This window comes from Aquarana catesbeiana, linkage group LG01, assembly GCF_042186555.1.
Source record: "Aquarana catesbeiana isolate 2022-GZ linkage group LG01, ASM4218655v1, whole genome shotgun sequence".
Classification (NCBI taxonomy): Eukaryota; Metazoa; Chordata; class Amphibia; order Anura; family Ranidae; genus Aquarana; species Aquarana catesbeiana.
Genome location: NC_133324.1, coordinates 826,270,872 through 826,298,411, shown reverse-complemented (window position 1 = coordinate 826,298,411; position 27,540 = coordinate 826,270,872). Strand labels below are relative to the sequence as shown.

General features: G+C 41.6%; 1 protein-coding gene across 2 annotated transcripts in view; it reads right to left on the bottom strand.

Annotated features, from left to right (window-relative positions):
* The window catches only part of NFXL1 (nuclear transcription factor, X-box binding like 1), a 154,972-nt gene that overhangs the window by 62,022 nt on the left and 65,410 nt on the right, over positions 1–27,540 (bottom strand). For both annotated transcript variants that reach the window (XM_073608484.1, XM_073608483.1), the window contains exons 11-15: positions 24,542–24,664; positions 12,240–12,330; positions 8,128–8,248; positions 7,878–8,037; positions 5,329–5,420 (exon numbers count right to left, since the gene is read on the bottom strand). In XM_073608484.1, coding sequence (XP_073464585.1) covers positions 5,329–5,420; positions 7,878–8,037; positions 8,128–8,248; positions 12,240–12,330; positions 24,542–24,664 — 587 coding nt within the window. The remainder of the gene's footprint in view (positions 1–5,328; positions 5,421–7,877; positions 8,038–8,127; positions 8,249–12,239; positions 12,331–24,541; positions 24,665–27,540) is intronic.

Here is a 27,540-nt window from a genome sequence, read left to right as displayed (position 1 = left end):
AGGCAGCCTGTTCGTTCTGGGAGCCCTCAGGCAACACAAACGGGGAGTCATTTGACGAAACAAACATGTGACTGCCAGATAGACACAATCCTAACTTCATTCAAACAGTGGAACGCAATCTCTACCTAGCAACCAATCACCAGCTTGTTAATAGAAAGTCAACTTTGGAAGCCTCGCTCTCCTGTCCAGTGCTGTGCTACGCTGTAAGTCTCTGCATCCTAAATAAGTGAAAGTGTTATTCATTGGTTTTAATTTTTTTAATGCTATATCTAATATGGCATTAAAATATATGCATAACACAAATGAGCACTGTTTGCCGACGATTTGCTTTTATTTGGCACGTCGCCCCTAATTTCTCTCCCTAACTTAATCCAGCTCTTACAATCCTTCGGAAGGGCCTCGGACCTCCAGGTGAATGAAAATGAAAACATAAATCTGCCTGTGTCCTTGGTTTCCAGATTACAGGATGCATTTCGGTTTACCTGGAAGTCCGATTATGTCCCATATTTGGGGATTCGTTTGACACCTTCATGATCTTCTCTGTATAAGGAAAACTATCCCCCACTTTATAAGAAATTGGAGGAAGACCTTCTGAGATGGACAGGTTATGATCTGTCCTCGCTGGGCAAGATCCATTCTATAAAAATGCCACTTTTGCCCCGCATTTTATATTACTTCTGTTCACTACCCATCGCTATTGTTCACTCAGACCTTACTAAATTCCAATCAAAATTAGTACGATATGTGTGGGGGGGCAAGGGTCATAGACTTTTCAAATAAGTCCTATTTGCACATAAAAACAGAGGGCGGTCTTGGTCTCCCCCATCTAGTCTGGTACTAACAGGCTGCACAAGTAGCTCAGCTATACGCAGTCTATGCGCGTACAGAAAAGCCAGATTGGATAGCAATTGAGTGGACGGCGGTGAACGTGGTCCCTCTGGATTATTTGAAATGGCAGTTAAAGTGTAGGGTGCCCATATTGGCACCCAATTTATCGAATTCTCCTACTCTCTGGGATAGAGTGCGAAACCACTTAAGCTGGTCTCCCCCTTTCATCCTCTAAACCAGTGGTTCTCAACTCCTGTCCTCAGGACCCACTAACAGGCCAGGTTTTAAGTATTACCTTGGGGAGATGCAGACTAGAATACTGCAATCACTGAGCAGCAAATGATATCACCTGTGGTGTATTTCAGTTAACTTGCAAACCTGGCCTGTTAGTGGGTCCTGAGGACAGGGGTTGAGAACCACTGCTCTAAACCATCTATTTAACAATCCCACCTTTCCCCCTGGCCTGGAACCTGATGCTTTTCCATTGGTAGCTCAATAAGGGTCTGTACAAAATTGGGCACTTTTTGACTCCCGAGGCCCGTTTTTGTTATCTCACTGCAGATCTGAATTGAAAATGCCATCGTCTGAAAATTTTCAATTCCTTCAGATCTCCCATTTCTTGCATTCCTTGGGCCCATCGGTGTCCAAGGATACTACAGTCACTCCCTATGAGACCAGGTTTACCCAGGAGGCAGGGAACAAGGGCGATATATCTACCATTTATAGGCTGCTGCTTAACTCTTATGACAAATTTCCCTATATGCGGGCATGGTATTCGGATCTGGCCTCAGAAAGTGCTTTGGAACATTGGTACTCTTCCTTTCAGTAGGCCTATAAAGGCATTTTAAATATTTCCCTAGTGGAAGCCAATGTCAAAGTATTGACTAAGTGGTACATGGTGCCCTCTCGCCTGTCGAGCCTTTATCCATCTTCCTCACCCCTATGTTTTCGGGGTTGCCATTTTTTTGGCACCATGTATCATACATGGTGGGAATATCTGAAGCTGTGGGGGTTTTGGAACAAGGTTTTTGCTTTGATACGCAAGGTCTCAGGAAGCGAGAAGCACTCTCCCCTGTTTAAAGCTCCAGAAGGCTGTGGTTGAAGCCAGCAGGATGAAATCTAAAGCTCTAGCATTGTCCAAGGTTTTTTTTTCATTTTATCAGTCAATTTAGCTTCAATTTTCTCAAGTAGCATAACTGAATTGATCCTGTTTTGGGCTTCAGTTAGAGAGAAAGTGGGCTATTGCCATGACTTTGCAACTGTTTGCTTGGCAAATGGCTCTACTTTTGTTGAGACACACACACACACACACACACACACACACAACAATTCCCTCTGGGTGATCAATGTATAGTACAAGGATTTTAACCGCTTCTCATCCACTGATAGGAGCGGTGTCATCCTTGGACAGGATCATGCCTGCATATGCAGGCATGATTCTGGTATCAAATTTGCTGCTGCCGATTCCCTTTCTAGTAACTTTTACCATCACTTTAAATGAAGCACATCACATTAAGGCTTTATGTACACACAGCCTATTTCAACTTCCGACAGCGTGAAAACGCAAAATGTTTTGCGCTTTCTAGGGGCCAAAAACGTTCCTATCTTGAACGTGATTCTTTCACATTCAGTAAAGGGGGGTTGATGGAGGTTGAAGCTCCCCTAACCGCAGCAGCTCCTAAATTCTGCTAAAAGCACAGTTTAGGGAGCTTTGGCAAAAAAAAAAAAAAAACGCCAAAAGCTCCTAAACTCAAGTTTAGGAGCTGTAGTGTACATGACGCCTAAAGCAGAACTATACCCATAACAGCTTGAATCAAAATAATGTTCTTTAGCAAGGAAAATTACACATTAATAATTATGCTACCAAAATAGTGTGTGCTGTAAATTGAATCATTGTTCTTGTTTGCTGGAGGCTGCCATTTTGTTGAAGCCCAGAGCGCCATGAGCAGCAGTAAATTTTTAGGCTGTCAGTAGATCGGTCTCTACATTTTCGGCACAATGCTGAAAAACAGTGAGCAGCTAAGCATGTGCAGAGTAGGATGAGACAGTGTATTACTGGATTTTAAACAGTATAAGCACTTATTTGTAATGTTTTACAAAGCTATACCTGCAAAAAGGGCCAGCCTGAAGTGATTTGGCAGGACTAAAGTTCCACTTTAATATAAAAACAAATAGAACATTCCTTTTGTAACTGATTTTCTTCACCAGCCAGAAGAGTCTCTTCCTTGCAACCCTCTGATCTAGAAGTTTTACCAACTGCCATTCCCCTGTCCAATGAGAGTGACTTGGTGGCCCATAAATGCACTCTTTATGAACAAGGGAATGGCAGTTGGTGGAACTTTGCGATAAAACCAGATGAAGTCAGGCCTTAGTATGAAAGTGAAGTTTAGCTCACAGGAGTGCAGAAGAGGGTTTCTGGCTAATAAAGGCAATATTTAATAAGGTAACACTGGGTGGGTGCTCTAAAAGCAGGACTTTTAACAATATGAAAGTGAATCTGAAAATTTATCATGTTTTGTTAAAATATATTTTTCAGCCCTGGCTGATAGCAATAGCTACAAACCTAGAACTAAAAAATAAACTGCATGGCCAAAAAAAATATTTTATTACTTTTGTCTAGACCTAAAATTGACTTACAGCGATAACACAGGGATATTTATAAAATGGCTTCTCCTGAAGCCAGTGATCAATGAAGCAAAAAGGAGAACAGAGGCTACATCTGGAAGCATTAAAGCAGAGTCATGTTGCACTTGTCACAGAGCGAGGACCAGACATCTCATCATCATAAAACTACCTTCATAGAGGAAGTAATAAAAACCATGCAAAGGATATTAAGGTAACATGAACCTGTTTCTTCTACAGATCAGTCCCAAATGTAAATTAATACATAAAGAGCATGTAGACAATAACAAACTACAATGTACTATTAACTGTACATATGGCACACTTCAGAAAAATTGATGAACGATTTATGTGCCTTGCAAAATGCTCTATAGTTAATATTACTGTCACATCATACATAAACTAAAAATACTGTATTATTTCCCGTCTGCGTGCCAGCCGGGAAACTTCCTTTAATTGCCTGCCACTGAAATGCAAATGGTAGTGAGGAAAGTTCTCTATATAGTGAGGGAGAGTACTCTATTAGACAGAACAAGTGACCCCGTCGGAAAAATGTACCACCACCTGATCTTCTAGTTTCTCCTCACTTTCTCCCCAATGACCATGGTCACCGTGACAAGCAGAGAGGGGACAGCAATAAACACCTGACAGAGAACTTTAAAGGGGTTCTAAAGTCAGAAGTTTTTTTATATTACTGCATTCTATGTACAGCAGCCCCCTAAGACTTACCTGAGCACCAACTCTGTCCAGCGATGACCACGAGTGTCTTGGCTGTCTGTGACTCTCCCTCCTCATTGGCTGAGACACAGCAGCGGAGCCATTGGCTCCTGCTGCTGTCAAAGTCAGTTAGCCAAACAGAAGAGAGAGGCGGCGGGGGCCAAACCACAGCTCTGTGTCCGAATGGACACTTGGAGATGCAGCTCGGCTCGGGTGCCCCCATAGCAAGCTGCTTGCTGTGGGGGCACTAAACAGGAGGGAGGGGCCAGGTGCACAGAAGAGACACCAGAGAAGAGGAGGATCGGGGCTGCTCTGTGCAAATCCACTGCATAGAGAAGGTAAGTATAGCATGTTTGTTATTTTTATAGAAAACACTAGGAGACTTTACATTTACTTTAAGGTTCTTATTAAAGCCAAAAGTAAAAGGTTTGGTTATACATACACTTTAAGGCCCCATGCACACTGGAAGTTATAAAAATGCCAGGAATGTTGAATGCTGCGTTAAAAACGTGAGTGTTGCAGCATTTGCTTTTAAGGTTTTCTTTTTAGCAAAAACCATACTCCCACAAAAGCTTAAGGCTCAAATACACATTTTTACAACAAATGCCCCTGCTAAGAAACGCTGATAACAGCCTATGTGTGCATGGACACATACGATAACATGCTGGAGAGTTTACTGGCTGTAGAAAAAATATGCCAGATGCCCAAAACAGCATCTGTAAAAATGCCCAGTGTGCAGGAGGCCTAATACTCGTAGTTATGCAATTCAGTATATGAATTCCTTTTTAATGTTACATGCTTTTATTTGTTTTTCTTCATATTTACATGAAGACCGAACTGTCCAGCAAAGTGATATTTGCCAGAGTTGGTACAAACTAAAACACTTCCAGCAGGAATGCTTACAAAAACACTTTTGTAAATGCTCTGGGCATTAATCTCCGTCACTCACTTGAGGCCCATCTGCAGATACGTGTCCACATGATGACAAAACTGCAGCTATTTTAACGCAGAACAGTACTGTCCCCCTGAAGAAGCTGAAAATCAACAGATCTACTGGTAAAATAAACAGGTGAAAAAAAAAAAAAAAACTATGTTGCAGTTTGACTGCAGTTTTCTGACAAGATGCATCATTTTACTAATAAAGATGTGCTTTATACTCACGTTGGTATAGGGACTTGACAAGGAGGACATGGTAAAGCCTTCTGGATAAAAGCTGGTTCAGAGGGCTGCTCCCAAGGTCCGGCTGGCTGGGTCTGACCAGAAGGTGTAGAAAGAAATGTCATTTAAAAAGGGATTGCAGTGACAAAATTATCACTTTGTAAATGTACAATTTACACTGTTACACAACTATTTCTATAAAAGAGGTTAAAGTGATTGTAAACTTCAGACATGAAATATGAATAAAGCATATCACTCTATAGTGTGTACTTGTCACCATTAAAAGCACAAAATGTAAATTCTGTCTGCTTCTTCGTTCCTCTGCTATCAGAATGAACCACTTCTGACAAGTTTTCCTGACACCAAGAGAAAAATGGTGACAGGGAGGGACCTTCAGCTGACTGACAGCCTCAGTTCTGTTCCTGTGTGGAGGGGTGTGTGTCCCTTCCCTCCAATCAGCTCTCAGACCTCTCCTCATTGAGCTCTGCAGAGGGTAACTTCAGCTCTCCAATCCCTTTTTTCTGAACACTCAGACCAGCTTATACATTTGGCACCTTGAATGGATGAAGAGAAGACTGCAGACAGACAGGTACAATTTAGGAAAAGGAATTGGTTTCATCTTTGAATCACCTTAGGATAGTCCCTTCACTGGGTATATGTAAGGGTTTACAACCACTTTAAGAAAAATTAGACACCAAAAACTAACTTGTTTTGTACACAAGCTTGGATTTATCAGTCTGTACATTCCTGTCCCTCATAATGACCTGTTCTATGAAAGACACATATGAGCACCCCTGTTAATGCTTTTGAATATCTACTGATGCCCTACACCACAATACAGTCTGTACAGCTATAATATTACACATTAAAATACTTTAAGAAAGCCCTGTAAGTTGGCATCCCACGAAAAAGACAAAGAAGGACTTTTGCTCTTTGGTTAAGAGTCTATGCAAGTGTCAGATCAGTCCAGGATACTGCATGTTAACTTCACTGATTTGAAGTAAATAAAAAAAATTAACAGGAGGTTCACACTTCTTTGGCATTCTAGAATCCCTCTTACCATCACCTAGCATAGTTGAGTCTGTATATTCTACTGTATATGAGGGGGAATTTTAACCCTGGATTACCAAAGTTTTGCACTTTGACAGTTTTAAATATTATGTTCATGCAGCAGAATTCACTTGGGTGAACTATGTATTCCTTTGTTGATCTATGTTGCTAACATTTTCTTTACTGTTTAGTACCTGTTAATTCTCTTCAATAACTACCAAATTAAAGAAATAAAGAAATATGTCATATTATTATAATAATGGAGGATATCTACCCTGAGATATGCCATGCAGCCATTGATGGAGTGCATGCATGTAGATATGCAGTGACTGCAAGGAATCCACAAGAAATCAACAAGCACTCAGATGCAACAAAGGATAAAAAAAACAAAACAGGAAAACAATTATTTAACCGTTTGCCGACCGTATACCGTACATATATGGTGGCAAGGCAGCTCTCCCCTTTGCAGAATCGCATACCTGTACGTGATCCTGCACTTCCGGGTCTGAGGCACGCACTCACACTGCCGGCAACCTGTTCCCGCTGTGATTGGACACAGCAGGAGCCAATCAGCGGGTCTGGCAGACTTGATGTCCGCCGGGACCTGACAATCGTTCCCAAGAGAAGCAGAACAACAGTCTGCCAGATTGCCGTTCTGTTAGTAGGGAAGGTAGAGATCCTGTGTTTCTGCCAAGCAGGAACACAGTTCTCTGCATTCCCACAGTAAAAGCACCCACCACACAGATAGCAAGCACTCCCTAGAAACACATTTTTTTAATCACTCCTGATGTTAACCCCTTCCCTGCCAATGTCATTAGTACAGTGACAGTGCATATTTTTTAGCACTGATCACTGTATTAGTGTCACTGGTCCCCAAAAAAGTGTCAAATGTGTCAGTGTCTGATTTGTTCACCGCAATGTCGCAGTCCCGCTATAAGTCATTGATCACTGCCATTACTAATGTACAAAAAAAAAAAATTCCATAAATATATACCATAGTTTGTCGATGCTATAACTTTTGCGCAAACCAATCAATATATGCTTTTTGGAAAAAAATTTTTTATCAAAAATATGTAGCACAATACATACTAACCTAAATTTATGAAGACATTTGATTTTTTACAGTTTTTTAATTGGATATGTTTTTTACCAGAAAGTAAAAAATATTTTTTTTCCCAAATTTTCTGTCTTTTTTGGTTATAGCGAAAAAAATAAAAACTGCAGAGGCGATCAAATACCACTAAAAGAAAAACATTTGTGGGGGGGGGGGGGGGGAGATAAATTTTAGTTGGGTACAGTGTTGCACGACCACACAATTGTCAGTTACAGTAATGCAGTGCGATATCACAAAAAAATGGCCTGGTCATGAAGCTGGGTAAATCTTCCAGCGTTGAAGTGGTTAATTATAAAAGCCATGGCAGTTTGATGCACCTTACTTAAGCAAACTAAGGAGTTAGGGTTTAGATGCAGTTTAAAGGTCTATGTACAGGTAAATGACTTACCAGTCCTTTCTGTTTCACTAGAGCTTCATCGTGGCAAGGGACAGGGCACAGGTGACCGCATTTTTGTAAGGTTTTCTGACAAACCTGTCGGCATGTCGGACATGGACCAAAATGGCACCTATGTTTTTCTCTAGTCTCATGATGGCAGGTAGAAGGGCGACTTCAAGAGGAAGACAATGCATGTTTATTACATTAGCAGCAATAATTTTTTACATACAAATGTATTATGGTGGTAGAAAGCTTTATATACCTGCACACAGCCTTGCAGCGTGGTGGTTTAGTACTGCGCTCTCTGCCACAAGGAACAGTCAACATAGTTTTGCCACAGTTACATTTCACATCAACAGTCACTGGACAAGGGTAGCAGCTTCCTATTATTAAAAAGAAAAAAATATAATCCTCTCTCCACAATAATACCCACATTAAAAAAGTGTGGTGCTAAAGTAGTAAACTTGAGAATAGCAAAAGAAAGCACAAAGCTAAAGACCCCACTGATGTCTATCAGTAAACACTGGTAAAGATGTAATGCAGCCATTTTTACATAACATGGACCTTTCATTGAGGCTCTGTTCACACCTGAGCAAAGCGATTTTCAGGTGCTCAGCCATTGGCTGAGAGCACTGATCGAGAGCCAGTCGGCTTCTGTCAGACCGGTTCCCATACACATGGCTGAATGTCGGACGGTTCAATAAAAACCGTCCCACATTCGGTCCGTGTATTGGGCTTTAGTCTAATTAGCTGTCATATCTGTTGTGAAGGTTAGAATTTAAAATTAAGCATTAAAATGTATTGCTGTAGCAATATCTTTGCCTTCAATTTCCTTCAGTTATTTTACATTTATTTCAAGCTTTTAACAGAGTACATTTCCCTTTCAATTGTTAGCCGAGTTAGAGATTCCCATAACTATTCTTTTATTTTATAATAAATCAGCAACTAAAATTTTATGGATACCAAACATTAGCTGCTGTGTAGTAATATCTTATATATGAAGATGCAGGTCCCACTGATAACCTTGGACTGCAGAGCGGCTGTAAACTTATAAAGCAATCTGCCATTTTCTATCTGCAGGTTTTTAATCTGATCAGCGGAATGTCAGTAAGCGAGTGATCAGAAACTCAATCTAGGAAAAATACCACATAGACAGTAGGACTTTCATTCTGTGTTTTATCAGAGCGCTTATCCGAGTGACCTTTAGAATAGATCCTATTATTAGTTACATTATATTTGAAATGCAAATGAAAGCAAAAGGCACAGAAAAGCTCATAAAGAATCTTGGCGTTCATCATAACCTTTCAAATGATCGGGATATAAAGTGCTGGGCATTCCAATAGTGACAGTGCCATAAATAAGGTCAGAGCATTATTTCTCTCTCAAGAATGATTTTCTAATTTCTTTGAAGCAATGTTTCTTTCAAGTTTAGCAGCATAAATCATTAGCTGTTCTATATACGCTCAATTTGTTTCTTGTTTTGATTACTGCCATGCTGTGGTACTACCGTGTTTACCCTGAAAAATAATCCCTAATGTGATTTTCGGGGAGGACTGCAATATAAGCCCTATCCCGAAAATAAGCCCTAGTTTAAAGTGGTTGTTAAATCCTAAAATGCACTTTATTACAATATTATATAAATGTAAACTGTGTATGTTACTGTAATCTATGTGTGATAAATACCTTCCGTATGGTGCCGCTCAGCTGATCCCCGCCGTGCTCCTCTTCTTCTCCCAGCTGGCAGCAGGGGATCTCAACTCCCCCCCGCAGTGCTCGGAGCAGGGAAGGGAGCTCCAGCGGGCTATGGAAGCACCGAGCAGCGCTCAGCTGATGCCCTGCTGCTCTCTTCTTCTGCCAGCGGGGGATCTCGGGCCCCCCTCCCTCTGCAATGCTCAGAGTGTTCCCTGGACTGCCCCAGAAAATTAAGCTCAGTGCGGGAAGAGAGGATTGGCGGGTCGTGGAAGCGCTGAGCGACGCTAGAACAAGGTATTCATCACAAATGGATTACAGAAAAATGCACAGTTTACATTATATAATACTGTAATACAGTGCATTTTAGGATTTTACAACCACTTTTAATCAGTTCCACTGGCCACTGGGGATTCCTGACAGACAAGAAGGAAGATGAGCTGAGAAGACAGCACATGTCAAGCCCTACCCTGAAAATAAGCCCTACTGGGTCTTTTGTTGCCAAAATTAATATAAGACCCAGCTTATTTTCGGGGAAACACGGTAGCACAATCAGCTATACAAATTTGTTAACAAGATGATAAATAAAATAGTAATACAGCCTTTAAAAATGACCTAAAACTTGCAGGCTGTTCTTCATAAACACAGTTTTAAAAAAACACATCAAAATAAATGCGTTGTTCCTCAAACCAATGCAAAAATTGGGTAAGAGTTGATAAATGTTTTTACTCCTGGCTGAAATTATGCTATTAGCCCATCACAGAGAGGCCAGATTGTGAGACTGAGATCTAACCAAAAAAAGATCAAACCTCTCCACCCAAAATTGCAACATCTCATGGAATCCTGTTTTAAATGATACCCAAACAGCATATTTGGCTGACATGCACTCAGTTGGTAGAAACAACCCTCAAGAACTCATGATCACTGCAGAGGTTTAGGCTGGCCATAGACGGATCAGAATTCGGCCAATTCAGCAGGGACCAGCCTAATTTCTATAACCCAGGGCTTGACAAATTTGTTTTGAATCTAGGAGCCTCTATGCTGCCTGTCCTAAAATAGCAGGACACATCAGGCAGGAAATACCTATTGCTGGGACAATGTAGTCAGGGTCATACCTTCCTGTCATACAGTGTCCCCCCCACCCTCATACATTCCTCTCACACACAGTGTCCCCCCTCTCCTCATATACTCCTCTCACAGAGTGTCCTCCTCTCCCCCATGAATTACTCACACAGTGTCTCCTTCCTCATACACAGTTCCTCCTCTGTTCCTGTTGGTGGGGCGCCTGGGGTGTCTCCCCTCTCACCTGGGGAATAGCGTTAAACCATCTCCCGTGCGCCACCTCAGGCTGCCCTCCCTGCAGGGCTCAGCCAGGTCATTCTCGGCCATAGGAGGGGGCTCACTGTGTGCCGCTCTTGCTCGCTTGCTGGACAGCCAATCACAGAAACCGCCATCCCCAGCTCGCCGCCCGATTAGGGGAAAGGCCAAAAGGGGGTGGGAAGCTCCGGCCAATGGAGAGGGGAGAGGCTGACAGGCTGCCCAATCATCACTCCCCCACGCAAGGGAAGAAGAGCGTAGGTGAGGAGCTCGGTGGGCAGCTGCCCGAGGTCATGTCTGTTGCCACTGGCAGCACTGAATGGGCTGGCGGGAGCGCCAGGACTTAATTTCTGGTCACCGTGGCGACCTGGGCCATGTCAAGCCCTGTTCGATCCATCTACGGCTGTTCCCACTATAGAGATGTTCTCTTGAACCGGCTAACCTTCGCTTAGTGTATTATGAAAGCGGAGGTGCCCTTATTAGAGTCCTTTGTGACTGAAAAACTTCCTTCTAAACTGACAGGAGCAGGTGGAGGTCACCCCAGAAGGGATCAAGGAGGTCTCAGAAGGGGATACTGAAAACAGCAGTCTGGGTTATCATAATCAGTTCTGTTAGGGAAAATGTCGCAGGACATAAGCCCTCTGCGACCAGTCACTGTAGACAGTGGACACCCAAGCAAGTTCAGAGGATCGCTGTGCTATATAGAGCTAGAGAGGCAGGAGCAGAAGACCCAGTCTGTGTGCCAGATACTGGCAAATTGTGCACACATGCAGAGTATGCCCAATGGGAAAAGCAGTAGCTCAAGTTCCAGTGGTGTTAGAAAAAAAAGGAAAGCCAATTTTTTTTTTTTTTAAACAGGAGCGACTGAGTAAAAAAAAAAATGAAAACAGAACAGTTGGAGTGACCAAACTGTTCCTGCCATTTGTTGCGACTGAATGCATCTCAGCCAGCATTCTGCATGTTTATATTTCAGGGACAAGAACAACAGCACACTGGGTTTCAAATGGGTAAAGCTGACTTCCTATCAAGGTCTGTGGCTTCTCTGGATCAAGGGGATTTAGGGAACCAGCTTAAATTTAAATAGGAAGATACTCTTATGCTTCAGTTTTCTCCCCCATGTCTGTGTGGGTTTACTCAAAGAGCTCCAGTTCCCTCAAATCCCAAAACACATTCTCTTTGTTTTACTGTCATCCACTTAAACTGGCTTTATTGTGCGGGCTCATGGTTGTGGTAAGGACATTATAGAATATGCTCCTTTAGGGACTGATCTAGATGGTTCAAGGTTTTCTGTAATGTTCTCCAAAAATGTGTTAGCTCTTAGAAAATAAGTACAATTACCAAAAGAATAACACATGTATATTTTCTTACCTCTATGGCACACTGAAGGACACTTATGATTTCTGCATCCCAGGGTACGTCCACATTGCTGGTCACAGGGCGGGCAGTTTCCAGTGCAACACTATGTACAAGGAACAAATATTTAGTTTTATCTAATATATAACACATGAGCTTATAAAACAGTATTTATGAAAGCATCAAATGGCCACTGGATGGCCCATGAGCCCAAAATATCTACAATAAGATCTTCTGATAACTAAAAATAATCACCAAGCATGTGTCCATATACATCCACTCTACCACATGATGTTAAATATACAGTATGCTGTCTACTAGCCAAAAAAGAAAATATGTTTCCATTGCATTAAGGATACATCTTCACCAGATCATGCAGTTTTTCAACTACGTCATGGTAAAAAGCAATGGCTATATACATCAGTGTGCATTCACATTCTAACTCATTTCATATACATGGGAGTTAAAGAAAAAAAAAAGTGCAACACCACTCACACTGACAAGTGCAACTATTAAAATTGACTTTCACCTTGCCCATGCAGAATGCTCCCCCCCCCCCCCCCCAGATCCCCTTTTACATTCAATGTGCTTATCCACTTCTGTTTCTCCATCACAGCTGTTAATCCAAACCCTAGAAATGCCTGTATCAGATCAGATGGTTTCAGAGCTTACATGGGTTTGATGACAACCTCCCTTACCTCATGTACTGGTCTAGCGATTAGTGGCTGGGGCCCAAGCACTGCATTCTGGAGGAAGGTCACATGCCCCCCCATAACTAGAAGCACTAGTTATTTCCCAAAAAATCCAAGGGAATAGCAGAGGAGAAGTGGGGGGCACAGTGAAGGCAGATATAAGTTTTAAAGAGACTTGGTCATAAATGGATACAAAGTCCCTTTACACATACATAATATTCACACAATTACATTATACCACTTGTCTACTAGGCATTTTAAGCCCCTTCTTGCCCAGGCCAATTTTCAGTGTGGTCACATTTTGAATGACAATTGCGTGGTCATGCAACACTGCACCCCATTACATTTTCATATTTTTTTTCGCACAAATAGTTTTCTTTTGGTAGTATTTAATCACTGCTTGGTTTTTGTTTTTTTGTTTTTTGCTTAAAAAAAAAAAATGAAAAGAGACAGAAAATTTTGGAAAAAAAAAAAAAAAAAAAGAAGGTTTTCTTAGTTTCTGTCAGTAAATGTAAATAAGTAATTTCTCTCCTTCACTGGTTGAGGAAGCACTTTTGGGCAATGTTGAGGAGGAGCTAATATGTTACAATGATGGGTACTGACTGGCATCACTAATGGGCACTGATTGGTGTCACTGATGGGGCTGTACTGTAATCAGGGCACTGATGATCAGTGCCCTGATTACCTGTACAGTCTCCCCTGTGAGGAGATGCCGCTGATTGGCTCTCCTTGCCACACACTGTCAGTGTGAGCCACTGCGCGACCGTGATTGCCACGCGCCTCCGGGGGCGCGTGAGAGCGGCGCTTCTGGGGCGCCGTCATATGATATCGTCCCAGAACGAGTGCATCCCGCCCGCCATTAATTTTACTATACGATGGGGGGGCGTGGCCAGCCGGGATAGCAGATGGACGCCTGATTCCACAGCTCTAAAGCCAGGGGACAAAATCCAATGCCATCGGCTGTCAACGACAATCCACCCACACCCATCCTTGCTCCTCACACTTAGGGGACAATGATGATGCCCTCAAGGAAGAGATTAACAGACCACAAGCCACAAAAACTTACCGAATTCGCCTACAAGCCGGCGGGCTGGAAAAATCAAGATGGCGCCGGCCAGGCCGCGCCGTCCACAGCGTACACGGACCTCCCGGATGATCTGACAGACGATCCTCCAGACACAGGTACTGTGGACAACCTCTCCCATGCCCCAGAAGGTGATCCTCTCCTTGGCAGCCCAGCAAAAGCAAAGATGCGGCTAGACGTGATGCCATAGCGGCCGCGGTACTCGCAAATTGAGGCCCAGGCTCCTATCCCCTACTCACTGGACCAGGCCCTACACTCATCCATGTCCTCCTTCCCCACCTCAGGCCAGCCAGTCATGGATACAACACTCAAGGATATGCTCATATCCCTGCAGACCTCCCTCATGACAGATCTATCATCCCTCTTTCACAAGATCACCACTGACATCCACACACTGGATGATAGAGTGACAAACGCTGAGAGAGGAATACATGCCTGCACCTCCACAGTGAATGACACCATTGAAGCTTATGAAGCCGTTAGAGAAGAACAGACATGGATGCGCGCCAAGCTGGCCGATTTAGAAGACAGATCTCGCAGGAATAATGTTAAACTGAGGGGGGTACCTGAGTCCATACTACCCGCAGATCTGCCTCGCTATGCAAAAGAACTGATGCACTTAGTTCTCCCTGAAGCTTCACCACGTGACGTCATTGTGGATAGGATTCATAGAATCGCTAAACCATCTCATCTAGCTGCCTCGGTCCCCAGAGATGTCCTGATGAGGGTTCACTTCTATCACATCAAAGAAAAACTGCTCATGGGACTCAGGGCTAAATCGCCATTACCAGCTCCCTTTACAGGGATTCAACTCTTCCCTGATCTCTCAAAATACACCCTCCAAATGAGGCGCCAACTAAATCCGATCAACAAAGGCCTGCAAAATCACAAGCTGCAATACAAATGGCGATACCCCGCCACCATTCTCATTGTACGCAACGGTCAAACCCACACGATAGGGGAACTAGAAAAAGGCCTGAAACTGCTTCACGCCTGGGGTATAAACCCAGAACCGCCTAACCCTGCTCTACATGACAGAGGTCCATCCTCACCCCGCAGGCAACCAGATCAAAACCTTAAATGAAAGTCACCACCTTCCAGAATTCATGAAGCCGATAACAGCTATAATAGCTCCCCTGTGCTATGGCTATCTGCTATTCTTGTCTTCTGCTACCTGCGATAACTCTTTGTACCCCCAATACAGAGGTTTTAAAGGTGCTCAGCACCCCCTCTAATTTGTTTGCTTTTTTTTCTCTTTTTTTGTTTTTATTTTTCTCAAATTTTTTATTTGTAAGGATATATACATCACCTATTGTTCCGCAAGTTAAACCAACGGTTCACATCGCATCGGCATACGCTTGGAAAAAATCATTAGCCTTACTGACACCCACACCCACCACATCCCCATACTACGTTCCCTTGGAATCCCTAATACATACAGTACCCGAACTCTCATTATCACCATGGATCACCAAAGGCATACATTTCCTACAAAATCTAATGCATAACAACCTCATTAAAACATTCACACAACTCCGATCTGAATTCAACCTAACTACATCTGACCACTTCACTTACATCCGCATACGCCACTACCTGAATACTACTCCCCTCCCCCCCTACAATATTCACCCCAAGACCTGGGAATACCTCACCAACCCAGCCACTAAAACTAGAGGTATCTCTTATTTCTATAACATTCTTCACAACAAACGCACCTTTTACAAACTAAAATCACACCAAAGTTGGGAAAATGACCTTGCCCATACTTATACGGACAATCAATGGCAACTTGCCCTCAAAACTACCAACATGGCCACTAAATGCGCGGCCCTATGGGAACTCACACAGAAAATCTCACTACGCTGGTATCTCACCCCAGCCAGAATAAAATCCTTCAATCCAAGAATCCCCAACAACTGCTGGAGATGTCACGCATCTCCTAGTGACATATTACATGTATTCTGGACATGTACTAAACTACATCAATACTGGGAAAACATATTTGGTTTAATCTCGAACATAACCCACATTAAAATTCCTCCCTCGCCAGCACTGGCGATACTTAACCTAACTATAGAGACCATCCCTCATTCATTCAGACTAGTGGTCACTCATATCCTCATGGCAGCAAGGCTCAACATAACCAGACATTGGAAATCCGACAACATCCTGACACTCGCCCAAGTCATTGACTTAGTAGCCCTTCACTACAGTTACGAGATCACAACAGCTACGTACACTGGCCAGGCGACAAAAATGCACAGAAACTGGCAACCATGGACTGACTGGACTACACACTGCGCAACCCACATACTTAAGCACTGACACATAGATCTTCTTTCTTGACCGAGCAATACCTTTACCTACGCAAGAGAAACAAGATGTATGCAACAGCTAGTATTAACTAGCTCATATTTATCAACGTAAGTTCATACTAAACAGGGCCTCTTCACTCCTGTGGCACTAAAGCTCCCATTTGGGGTGCGACACTAGTGAAGAGGACCAACTATACAAATACGCGTTATATATCTATAACTTTAGAATTAATAATGGATATATGTTTCATAAACGTTACAACCGATCCATGTTAGCGGATAGTAACCTGTATCGAATTCATACTTTGTATCATTTACCTTGTATTGTCTAACTAAAACGTCGTTGCACGACGTACAATGTCCAATTGCACACTGTATTCTGTTTGAAAATTCCAATAAAAATATGGAAATAAAAAATTTTACTATACGATGGGTGGGAAGTGGTTAAAATGTGCAAAAAAGTGCAATTGTTATATATCCTGCTTAGTAACATTCTGCATTATAAAATGCTATTCAGTTTATGTCACTTTCTTACCTTGATGTGTCTGAATATCATTTCATTGGATGATAACTAGCTTTCTTTTAGACTAGGCTTATAAATTATATAGATTTTGGAAACTTTCATAAAAGCTAGACGAGACAAACGGGATTATCAGACCTGAGGAATGCCTCATCTCCTCCAGAAATGCAAAATGAAAAGCTATAATTTTTCTCATCTCTAAACAATTTTACTTGGTTACCTATTCACAGCTTGGATACCACAACATTGTGTCATGTAATAAAATAGTGATAGTACATGTAATCCGCAACATTCAGCGCTTAATGCAACAGTCAATATAAATTGTTTACCTTCTTAAGAGCCTTCTAAACAGTTAAACTCGCCAATAAAACGCATTTACAGAAACCATTGTATCTCTCAAAATATTTGTAATTTTGTCAAGCCAATCAGGTAAAACACAAAATATGTGGAACACTACATTTAGAGCCTGCAGTTTCTAGTGTCACCTCTGCGCCGACACCTGTTTTATCATCCCTCCGATGAGGTCCTCCTTCTACTCCTATGAACTGTAAATTGCCTAAACACCTCCCTCATCATTTACAAATGCTTGAAACATATAAACAAATGATAGCATCCTATATAAATAGATGTATATAAATAGATTCATGTGTACTGCATAAAATTAGCTTTTGAACTAAAAAAAACAAAAAAAAAAAAACAAAAAAAAACACCTTTTACATAGTTCCACGGTGTGAAAGAACCTTTCAGTAGTATATTGCATTCGTCTTGGTCTGACTTCTTTTGCAATTGAAATCTTTTTTTTTTGTAACAGCATTAACAATTTACTTGGTTACCTAATCACCTGAATGACCGCAACATACAGGGATATACAATGTAATACTGACACATAATCACACACATAGGTTGGACTTGATGGACTTGTGTCTTTTTTCAACCTCACCTACTATGTAACTATGTAACTATGTAACAAGGGTATACGTGTTAATCCCCCCCATTTAACGAGTGGGTTGAGTGAAAAAATACTCTCAGATCCCTACTTCCACACAAGTGATGTGGAAGCAGGGATCCCTCCCACTGCGCTATTGTATTCTGACAGAATGGGCCATTGGCTGCAAGCACTAATCGAATGCTGGTTTTTCAGCAGGACCATTTGACAGAAACCAGTCTATATATTGGCATCTGCTGAACAGACCGCGTGTATGCCCAGCTTTAAGGAAAACTACGCACCAAGTGGTGTACATTCTTCTGCACTTTGTTAAGGAAACATACTTCACCACAAAAGGCCTGTTTACTACAAGCAGCTTTTAAACAGACAACTGCCATTGATCTAAGAGGAAATCAGCAGCGAGCTCATTATTTTAACTTAAATTATGTGAACTTCAAATTTTCACTTTTTTTTTCTAGATTTAGCTATTGTGTTCAATATGTAGATTTGAAGGTTAGCTAGTAAAAAGAAGCACTGTTTTACAGTACAGTCACCCAGTCTCCTTGTTCAACCACTGCAGTTTGAGCACTGCAAAGCAGCAAGTAGAACCTGCATATGTAATGAGCAAATAATGCTGCCCCTAGTTAAATGTTTAGTACAAACTACACACAGAAAAATAGGATTATTGGTTTAGCTGTAGAAACCATTTCTTGGAGTATATCCCAGGAAACAGAGGACTTTGTTATTTATTAATACTTGGGTCATGCTGCTACCTTAAAGTGTTACTAAACCCACAAGAGTAAAATCAGTCTGTATATGCAGTAAAGCATGCCTGTTATACTCACTGTGGAATCTAAGGGGTTAATCCTGCATATTGTGTAAATAGGTTGTTTGATCCTGTCTTCTCTGATCCTCCCCTTCTTCCACTGTCCCCAATCCATCACCTGATAAAACAGAGCCTTGGGGGCATTCTGTACAGTATATGCTTAGCTGGTGTGTATTGCTAGAGAGTTTTTTTTTTTTTTCTCGGGAGGGTGCATGAGATCAGCACAGGGCCAATCAGCACTACCCAGACAGAGGGTCAGGGGTCCTGCAGCCTCATAGGACAATCAGGGGAGAATTATAAACTCCTCCTACAAGCTTTAACCAACGCTTGGCTGGATACTGATGGAGGTCACAAGATTGCTATATACTGCTGATGAGAAAAGGTATTTAGCAGTTTATCAGAAAAGAGTGTAATCACCCGGGTTGGCAGTGGCACTGAACGCCATTTTTTACATTGTACTAGGTTTTTTTTATGATTTTATTAAACTACTACACTATGAAGACTTTATCTGGCTCTTGGCGAGCTTTATTTACCCTAGCTGCATTTTAACGAGGAGTGTCGCTGGACAACTGGATGTTGGATTCTGAACACGTATTTGCTGCTGTAAGGGCAGCCATCCTTTTTGGTGAGTGTCTATTTCACAGGGGTGCAGTGGAAGGTTTTGGAGCACTTCCTTGGACTGCCATTCTTCACTTTTATTGTGCAGTTGCACATCATCACACTGGACTGTCTACTCAAGTTGTTTTCGTTCACTTTATTTTGCTATGGGACTTTCATCTATGAATATATCTCCCTCTTATCACTGAGTGGTATATATCATATATGCTTCTGCACTTGACATTCAATTTTTTTTATTTAGTTTGTCACTATAAATTTTGGTGCTACGCTATCTTTTCTGATGTACGGTTATAAGTTAGGTATTTTACTTATTTGTGCCAGCAGCCATTTCACCACAGCACAGAGAGATAATCAATGTTTTTTTGATTTAGCAGTTTATATTTAGTAAAATTATTGCATTTCTATGTTCTGTGTACTGTGGGAAACCATATATAGTGAATGTAAGGGTGATGGGTAACACTGAGGTAAATGGACACTGGTGAAAAAAAGATAGGAATCCCCGCCCAGACATAACTCTCCTAGTACAGCTAAGCTTCAGACAAGAAGGGAGGGATCTCTGTGTCCTGCAATGTACTCGAACAATAGGACTGTACAGGTAACAAAAAATTCTAAGTTCTAAATTATAGGTCACAGAACACAGAGGACTTCATATTCATGACTACTTGAGATGTTCCAATGCACTGAATATGAGGGGTGGACAATACAGCAACAAGGCCAACATACCTGAACACAAAAACAGAACAGGGGAAAAACACTTGTAAGACAAGATCTTCTGCCGAAAACGGGTGACCACAAAGGCGTGACATCTACCTTAGTAAATGGGTGAAAAGAAGACAAAGTGGAAGCCTTAAAAAAAAAACTGAACAGGAGCGTGATGCCGAAAAAGCATTGATGCTCCTGGTGGAAAGGGGGATTCTTGCCCTCTACAACAATAAGTCTGGCAATAAGCTGACAAATCCACCTAGAAATAATGGATTGGGAAGCAGCCTGACTCTTATGAGAACCCTTGTAGAACAAACAGGGAATCAGATTGTCAAAATGAAGCTGTAGACTTCAGATAAACTCAAACAGTTTGAACAATATCCAAAAAAAAAAAATGAAGCACCCTTTCCTTTAGGATACTTGGGATTAAGACAAAGAGATGGCAACACAATATCCTGATTCAGGTGGAATGAAGGAAAGGTTCCTTGCAGGAAAAAAAGCACAGCCAACTCACACAGAGAGGTCTGCAAAACAGGCAAGACCAAGTTAAGTTGACATAAAGTGAAGCAATATGTGTGACAACCTTATCAAATGCTTTAACCAAGGAATGAGACACAATGGGCTCAATTCACTAAAAGCATATCGCTTGAAATATTTGGGTTACGTGACACATTGTGTCCACTCCGCCTGGTGTCATGTGAGTGTCCGGTGCGGGGGTTATCAGGTCAAACTATCCCCTAACACGCTACTCTGCACCCCCCCTCCACCAGTCACCTCAGCTCACCCCACCCTCAATCACCGAACACTCCACCACCAGTTTATACTGCCCCCTCCCTCAAGTCACCACACACTAGCTTGAGAAACCGCACCGGATTTGGATAGGAATTTCACTGCATTGCTGTTCAAATCACTAAAGATTCTTTGCAGTGCGATTTGAGCGTATTCATTTTGTATGAGCTCAAATTGCACTGCAAAGGTGTTCCGTAATAGGCAACGGTGGGTACTTGAGCAAAAGTATTGGTACTCACTCTCAAAAAACAGGTATCGGTGCAACCCAAGTACTTTTTGTTCTAAAGGTGGCACTGGTTCCTGACCTGTCACGTTTAGCTGGGGTAAGACTAGGGTTAGGATGTCAACAGCCCTTGCTGGCCCCCTGAAAAGCAATCCACAGGGTTTGAGAGGCAGTGAGGAGGCGATATTTTGGGGGTTTTGACACAGTTCCTTATGGCCTGTTGGCCATAGTGACTGATCCAGGGAGAGCTCATCTCTGCCCCACTAGAGATGTAGCGTGCAGGTCAGGATTTATGGAACAATACCCACGAGAGAGATCTCTAGCAGAAAGGCACAGGGATGTATATCCAACACCTAAGTACTCTAGCTAAAAACTTAACTTAAAAGGCTTAAGGCTTGAGAGGAGTTATCCCCGGGCAGGGATTCCTGGCTTTTTGTGTGAAGGCAGCAGCATAATCCAATATGTATCAATATCAGAGTTCCATGTCCTGTGATGTTTTCTTAGGAAACATGGGTTTTGATGTACACATTGATAAAATTGGTCATATCATATATATGTATTAAAATACTCAAAAATGTATTCCTTTTTTCGAGACACATTATGTGTTTTTTTTTTTTTTTTTTTTTTTTATACTTCGCTGATAGTGTGTTTATACAATGGCAAAAGGAAATCTAGAAGTATAAAATGCTTCAGCAGAAGGTATGCAGTCAATTTAAAAATAATTAGAAAAAAAAAAAAAACACCAGTAGCCAGATGTACATGAAAACATCTTGAAATTCACTAAAGCACTGCATTTGCTACAGATTTATTAGAAAAGATTTATTTGAAAATTATGTGCAACTTCTACAGGAAATGCTGTTCAAAGCTCTTAGTGAGAGGTAAATGGATACTGATGAATACTTTTCAATGTGTAACATTAGATGAGAAATAGAGAAACATGGGAAGCGATGCACTGTTATTAGAGTTGTTGGCTTCCATTAGGCTTGTGTAATAAAAGTCTCTAGTTTCAAACTCATCAATCTCAGGCATCTGTGACCACATAATGATTATTGCAGTACAGAAGACTTCAGGTGTATGAAGTCCCCATTATGAAGTCAATATGTGGTCAAGGAAAACCCATAACACAGTTCTGCATCATCTTTATTGAGCATGAAATGAGAAGTAATAGTTACAAAGGTTTAGACCTCATTTTAGGTGGGTGGAGCCATGAAAATTATTCCTGACCCAGTGGCTAACTATGCATCAAACTGATGGTTTCATTTTATAGCACATAACTTGTGCACATCTGGTTCAGCTTTATTAATATTGATGCAAGCAAGATATGGACAAAATCACTTTGTGGTGTATGGAGGACAATGTGACAAGACAACCTGTCAGGTTATGGATTCCATAAATACAACAGTAGATTCAATGTACATTTATAGAGTGCAATTTTTTTTACAAAAACTCTTTTCTAAACAGTGTGATAAAACTAAGGCCTTATAACTCCTGTAACTCCCTGTAATCTTGTAGAAAGGATATAAATGCAATTATTATTTAAGTATGCAGATTTGAAGAGGGATATTGAAAGAAACCAGTAGTTTAGAATTATGGAGGCTGCTGTTGTTGACGTTTACTTTTGGAGAATACTGGTTGTCCTGCTGATCTTCAGCAGGTCTTCAGCATCTTTAAGGTCAATCATTTGGAAGAAGTATACAAGTATGTACCCAAAAGGAGAATGTCAAACCCCATATAGTGTGAAATCCAACTAAAATACTTTAACCACTTCCTGCCGGGAGGGCGTACATGGACGTCCTCCCGTTTGAGTGGTTATACCGGGATGATGCCTGCACCTACAGGCATCATCTCAGTATTGATCGTTTCAGCCAGCGAGTCTCTTCAAGGCAGAAGTGAGCTCAGTGGCTAATTAGCCACTGAGATCGCTTCTGTGGGTGGCAGAAGAAGGAGCGATGTGGCCAGCGGCGATGGCTGCCCTGTACACATAGAGAGGAATGGACATGGTTACCCTCTCTCTGTAACCCTGGAAACAGGTGCGACAAGTAGTTTGTCACTTTTGGTTCCGCCCCTTTGTTTACCTGGCCAGCTACATAGGAGGCCAGAGGAGAGATTTAGAGTCGAATAGAAATCTCTCCATAAAGAGGCCCGGTCACGGCCCATGCTATCACAAGGGAGGTTGTTAATCCCTTGTGACAGCAATAAAATTAGTCCAAAAAAAAAAAGTGTAAAAAAAAAAATGTAAAGCTCCCCCTCCCACAGTGCTTACATGCGAACGCACACGTTACTCCCACACGTATATGTAAGCGGCGAGCGAACCACACATGTGAAGAATTGTCGCAAACGTCAGAGCGAGAGCAATAATTCTAGCACCAGACCACCTGTGCAACACTAAACTCGTAACCTGTAAAGGTGTTTAAAGCGTCGCCTATGGGGAATTTTAAGCACCTTAGTTTGCCGCCACTCCACGGGCAGATGCAATTTAAAAGCATGACATGTCAGGTATCTATTTACTCAGCATCACATCAAAAATTGGGCTAGCTTTAGTGTTATTTATTTTTTTATTCATGAAGGTGTTTTTTTTTCCCCAAAAAACTGTATTTGAAGAACCGGTGCGCAAAAAACGTGTGACATAATAAAAAACGTAACACCCACCATTTTATTCTATAGGGTCTCTGCTGAAAAATATATACATAATATTTGGGGTTCTAAGTAATTTTCTAGAAATAAAAAAAAGATTTTTACAAGTAGGAGCAAAGTGTCAGAAATGGCCTGGGTGGCAGGTGGTCAATATAGTCTAAAATACACTTGCCACAGATGTCAGTTATAATGAAACACGTATAGCGGAGACGGACGTCATCAGGATTTTCCAGAAATGAGGCGATATCACAATACTTAATACAGTTTTTGATTTTTTTTTTCACAGTGCCAATTGTTTTTCTTTCCTGTAAGCCTTTTAGCCTTTATTAAAGTATTTTAGTTGGATTTCAAACTATGTGGAGTTTGTCCTTTTAGGTACATAAGTGTTGATACTGGTTGGAGAGCTGATGGAGTTCTTGCTGGAGTAAATGGAAACATCTTGTGAAGACCAGATTGCTTGATGGAAGGAGTAACCAAAACAAGTGACATATTACTTTTTATAACAACAGAGTCATACCGTTTCGATAAGCAGAACGGACTCTGTGTGGTGGTGGTGAAGCACTTTATGAGAGGTTTTAGGAGGAGGATCGTCATTTCTTCACAACATTTTTGGACTATTTGGGACATTTTATTTGATTTTTTTCTGTTATATATTATGTTTTTTGTCACATACTATATTGATTTATCTGGATAGCAGTGCAGCACATTATTCATTGCTGTGAAAAATATCTCATGGTGTGCCAGCAGCGCTTATAATCACTATTTATAAATTATCTTTTTTTTACCACTCTATGTGCTTGCTACTATGTGCATGCTGGAAGCAACTTTTGCCACAGTTCTTGGTAAAAAAAAAAAAAAAAAAAAAAGCCAAAGAAGAAGCATATTACTGTATATGAAGCCTAACTGCATTACAACAACAAATCAAGAGGGTTCATTTGTGCATTAAAGAAATCCCTGATGATCTAGAACACCCATAATAATTATACCTTCCTCTTGCACTGATGTCTCTGGCAGTCCCGAGTTTTGGGGCATTTGGTCTCACATAAATAAGGCTTATGACAGGGTATTTGCTTGGTATGCTTTCCACAGCGACATTGCCTTTCAACCTCCTTTGGAAAAAATAAAAAATAAAACAGAAGTTTCAGCTTACACTCAGAGACTATTATCCTTTATATGTAATTTTGTGCCTTGAACCACTAAAAGCATCTCCCCATCAATTAATAAATGTTCTGAAACAACTGTCAGACTCTGCAGACACACTGAATCGCTGTACTTCAAGAAGGTCAACTCAACATTGCTTTTTATTGGATAAAATTAGTAAGGCTGGTAACAGCCACGACCTTGGAACAAAACATCTAATATAAAACTGACTCTCCAAGATCTTGAACATTGGCCAGTAAACTTTGGCTCTATTATTTATATTACAGTTGCGTGTAACATTTCTATATGTGTACAGAATTTGATATACAAGACACGATGATTACAATAGTTAAAGTAGCTCAGTCACTTCAGGCTGAAAGGATGTCACTTGAAGTATAGGATAATGTCTCCATAATATTAGAAAATTATTTTAGACATACCCATTTCTGAAACCATTGCAATACATTATACTGTTTGGGCATACAGGCATTTTTGTGCACCCTTGGGAAACAACACTATATTGTATCCAATGTCCTATAAAGTTCAGCATGGTGAAAAGAAAGAATCCCAATGAGTGCAATAAATAAAGACTCAGGCAGCCAACTATACTCTGTTGGATGTGCTGAACTCCAGATAGGTATAAAAAAAGACACAAACAAATGCAGTATTAAAAAAAGAAGAAGTACAGCCAAAGCTTGTTTGCCTGTACTTCTGTGGATCACAGGAGTGCAGTTTGTTCTGCACTCCTGTGACCCATTTTCAGCTGACAGCAAGCTGAAGCCCGCTGTCGGCTGATGTCACAGAGCCGGTCAAGGCTCAGGCAAGATCGTGACTATGAAGTCGGGATCCGCCCACATACCTGTACTGGCACAGTGAGCCGCTGAGAGCCTGAGCAGACTGGTACCGCCCCTTCCACAGCCCAGCACTCCAGTGAACAATGAGGGAGGGCAGAGCAGAGCACGGTGACTGACAGTCACCAGTTTTCTGCTCATGGAGCTCTGAAAACCTAGCGATCAGCGCTGTCTGATTGCTCGGTTATCAGCATTAGAGCTGGCAGGGACAGATGCAGCATCGACCCGATGTTGAATCAACCTGGGTAAGTATGATTCGGGGGGGGAGGGGGGAGGTCCATACTTCACTATTGAATGCAAGCAATTTAACCCCTTTGCGGCGGCTACTGCCAGCCCTTTAAGGGGTTTGCTATGACGGGAGGCAGGGCGGGGCTTATGGACATGTGACCACTGTGATTGGCTGTCACATGATTGGAAATCTTCTGTGAGCCGCCGGTCACTGTGGTGGAAGCACGCACTCTTGAAGACACTAGAGAGAGTATTTATTTATACAAGAAAGGAGGTATGCTATGAAAGTAGATCATTAGGCTTGCACATAGTATTGTCTATATCAATGCAGAAATTTAGGTTACAAGTGGATAAGCTTCATGCTTGTCAGGGTATTTTGGGTTATTACACACAGGATAGTGGTTGAATGGCAGTACATAGCGAGGCAAGTTCTTTTCGCAGCCTGTGCATGTGATGAGATTTCGGTCTCTGCTCTCCCCTCCTATTAACAAGTGACACAAGTATTTGTGCCCCAAAAATAAGCTAGGTAAGTAGATGTGCCCACATCTGGTCAATTCCCACAGATTCTCTCATAAAAAGGTGGCAATTTATTAGGCCACCATTAATACATTTTGTGGCGCAATAGTGGTCATGCTTCGTGGTGCGCATGCTCCTGCAGCCAAAAGTATTCTGTGAACAAATTGGTTGATGGCGTTTAATTGTTGATTGTATAATACACGCCTTTATTACAAGAGAGAACCTGTGAGAATGATTTCAATATGGGCACTTCTGCTTACCTAGCTTCTTTCTGGGGCACAAACACTTACCTTCACATATTAATAACAAAAGAGAACAGAAAGACAGAAAACTCTTCAGTTTTCTGCCAGTCACAGGTCAGGAGAGGGACAAGACTCTTAAGAATGCTTTCACACTGCTCCGCTGCAAAAACGTGGTAACAAACACGCATATGCGTTTTTGCTGCATTTCCGGAATGTTTTGCATCTATGAAAAAAGGTGTTTTTGATGAGTTTTTCCAATTAATTTCAATAGGGAGCTGCGTTTTTGGACTTCCTACAACTTTCAAACAGAAAGCCCATACACAGGTACATGTAGAAAGCTGTAGGAAAAGTCTGCAGGAGCCTGACATTGCATCTGTAATCTGCTGATCGCAAGTGCATTGCTCACCAGGCTACTGAGAAAAAATAAAATAATAAATGCATGTTTGTTACCTGCAAAAACATGTGCATTTATAATTTTTAAAGTTGAAGTTAGCCTTTAAATCTCAGAACTGAATGGACATAAATATAAATGCCAAATCTGCATCTCTTATCTTTCCCCCTGCTGCTCTCTGGGATCTGTGTGTGTCCCAGAAAACGATGGGGCCTTTCAGAAAGCGCAGCATGACTCGTGCATGTGCAGTAGGAAGCCGACAGTGAAGCCTGAAGGCTTCACTACTGGTTTTCCTTAGTTGCAATGCCAGCGCCTGCACCCGAGCCAAAGGAGGAATCAGGTTCAGGGGCCCGACATTGCGGGATCCCTAAGCAGGTAAGTGTCCTTATTATAAAAGTCTGTGTTTCCTATGCCATGCCTGGTGTTCAGCTTTAACAGATTTGGCTATACATGAACTTGGGGCAATCAGACAGTGCAAAGACAAATAGAAAAATAAGAAGCCTGGAGAAACTAGAAACAGTATCTGCAATCCATATGTAGTCTTGTAGTTTGCAGATAAGTTATTCAGTTGAATTTAATCTGTTATTTTACACTAGGTAATGCATGAGGACAAGACA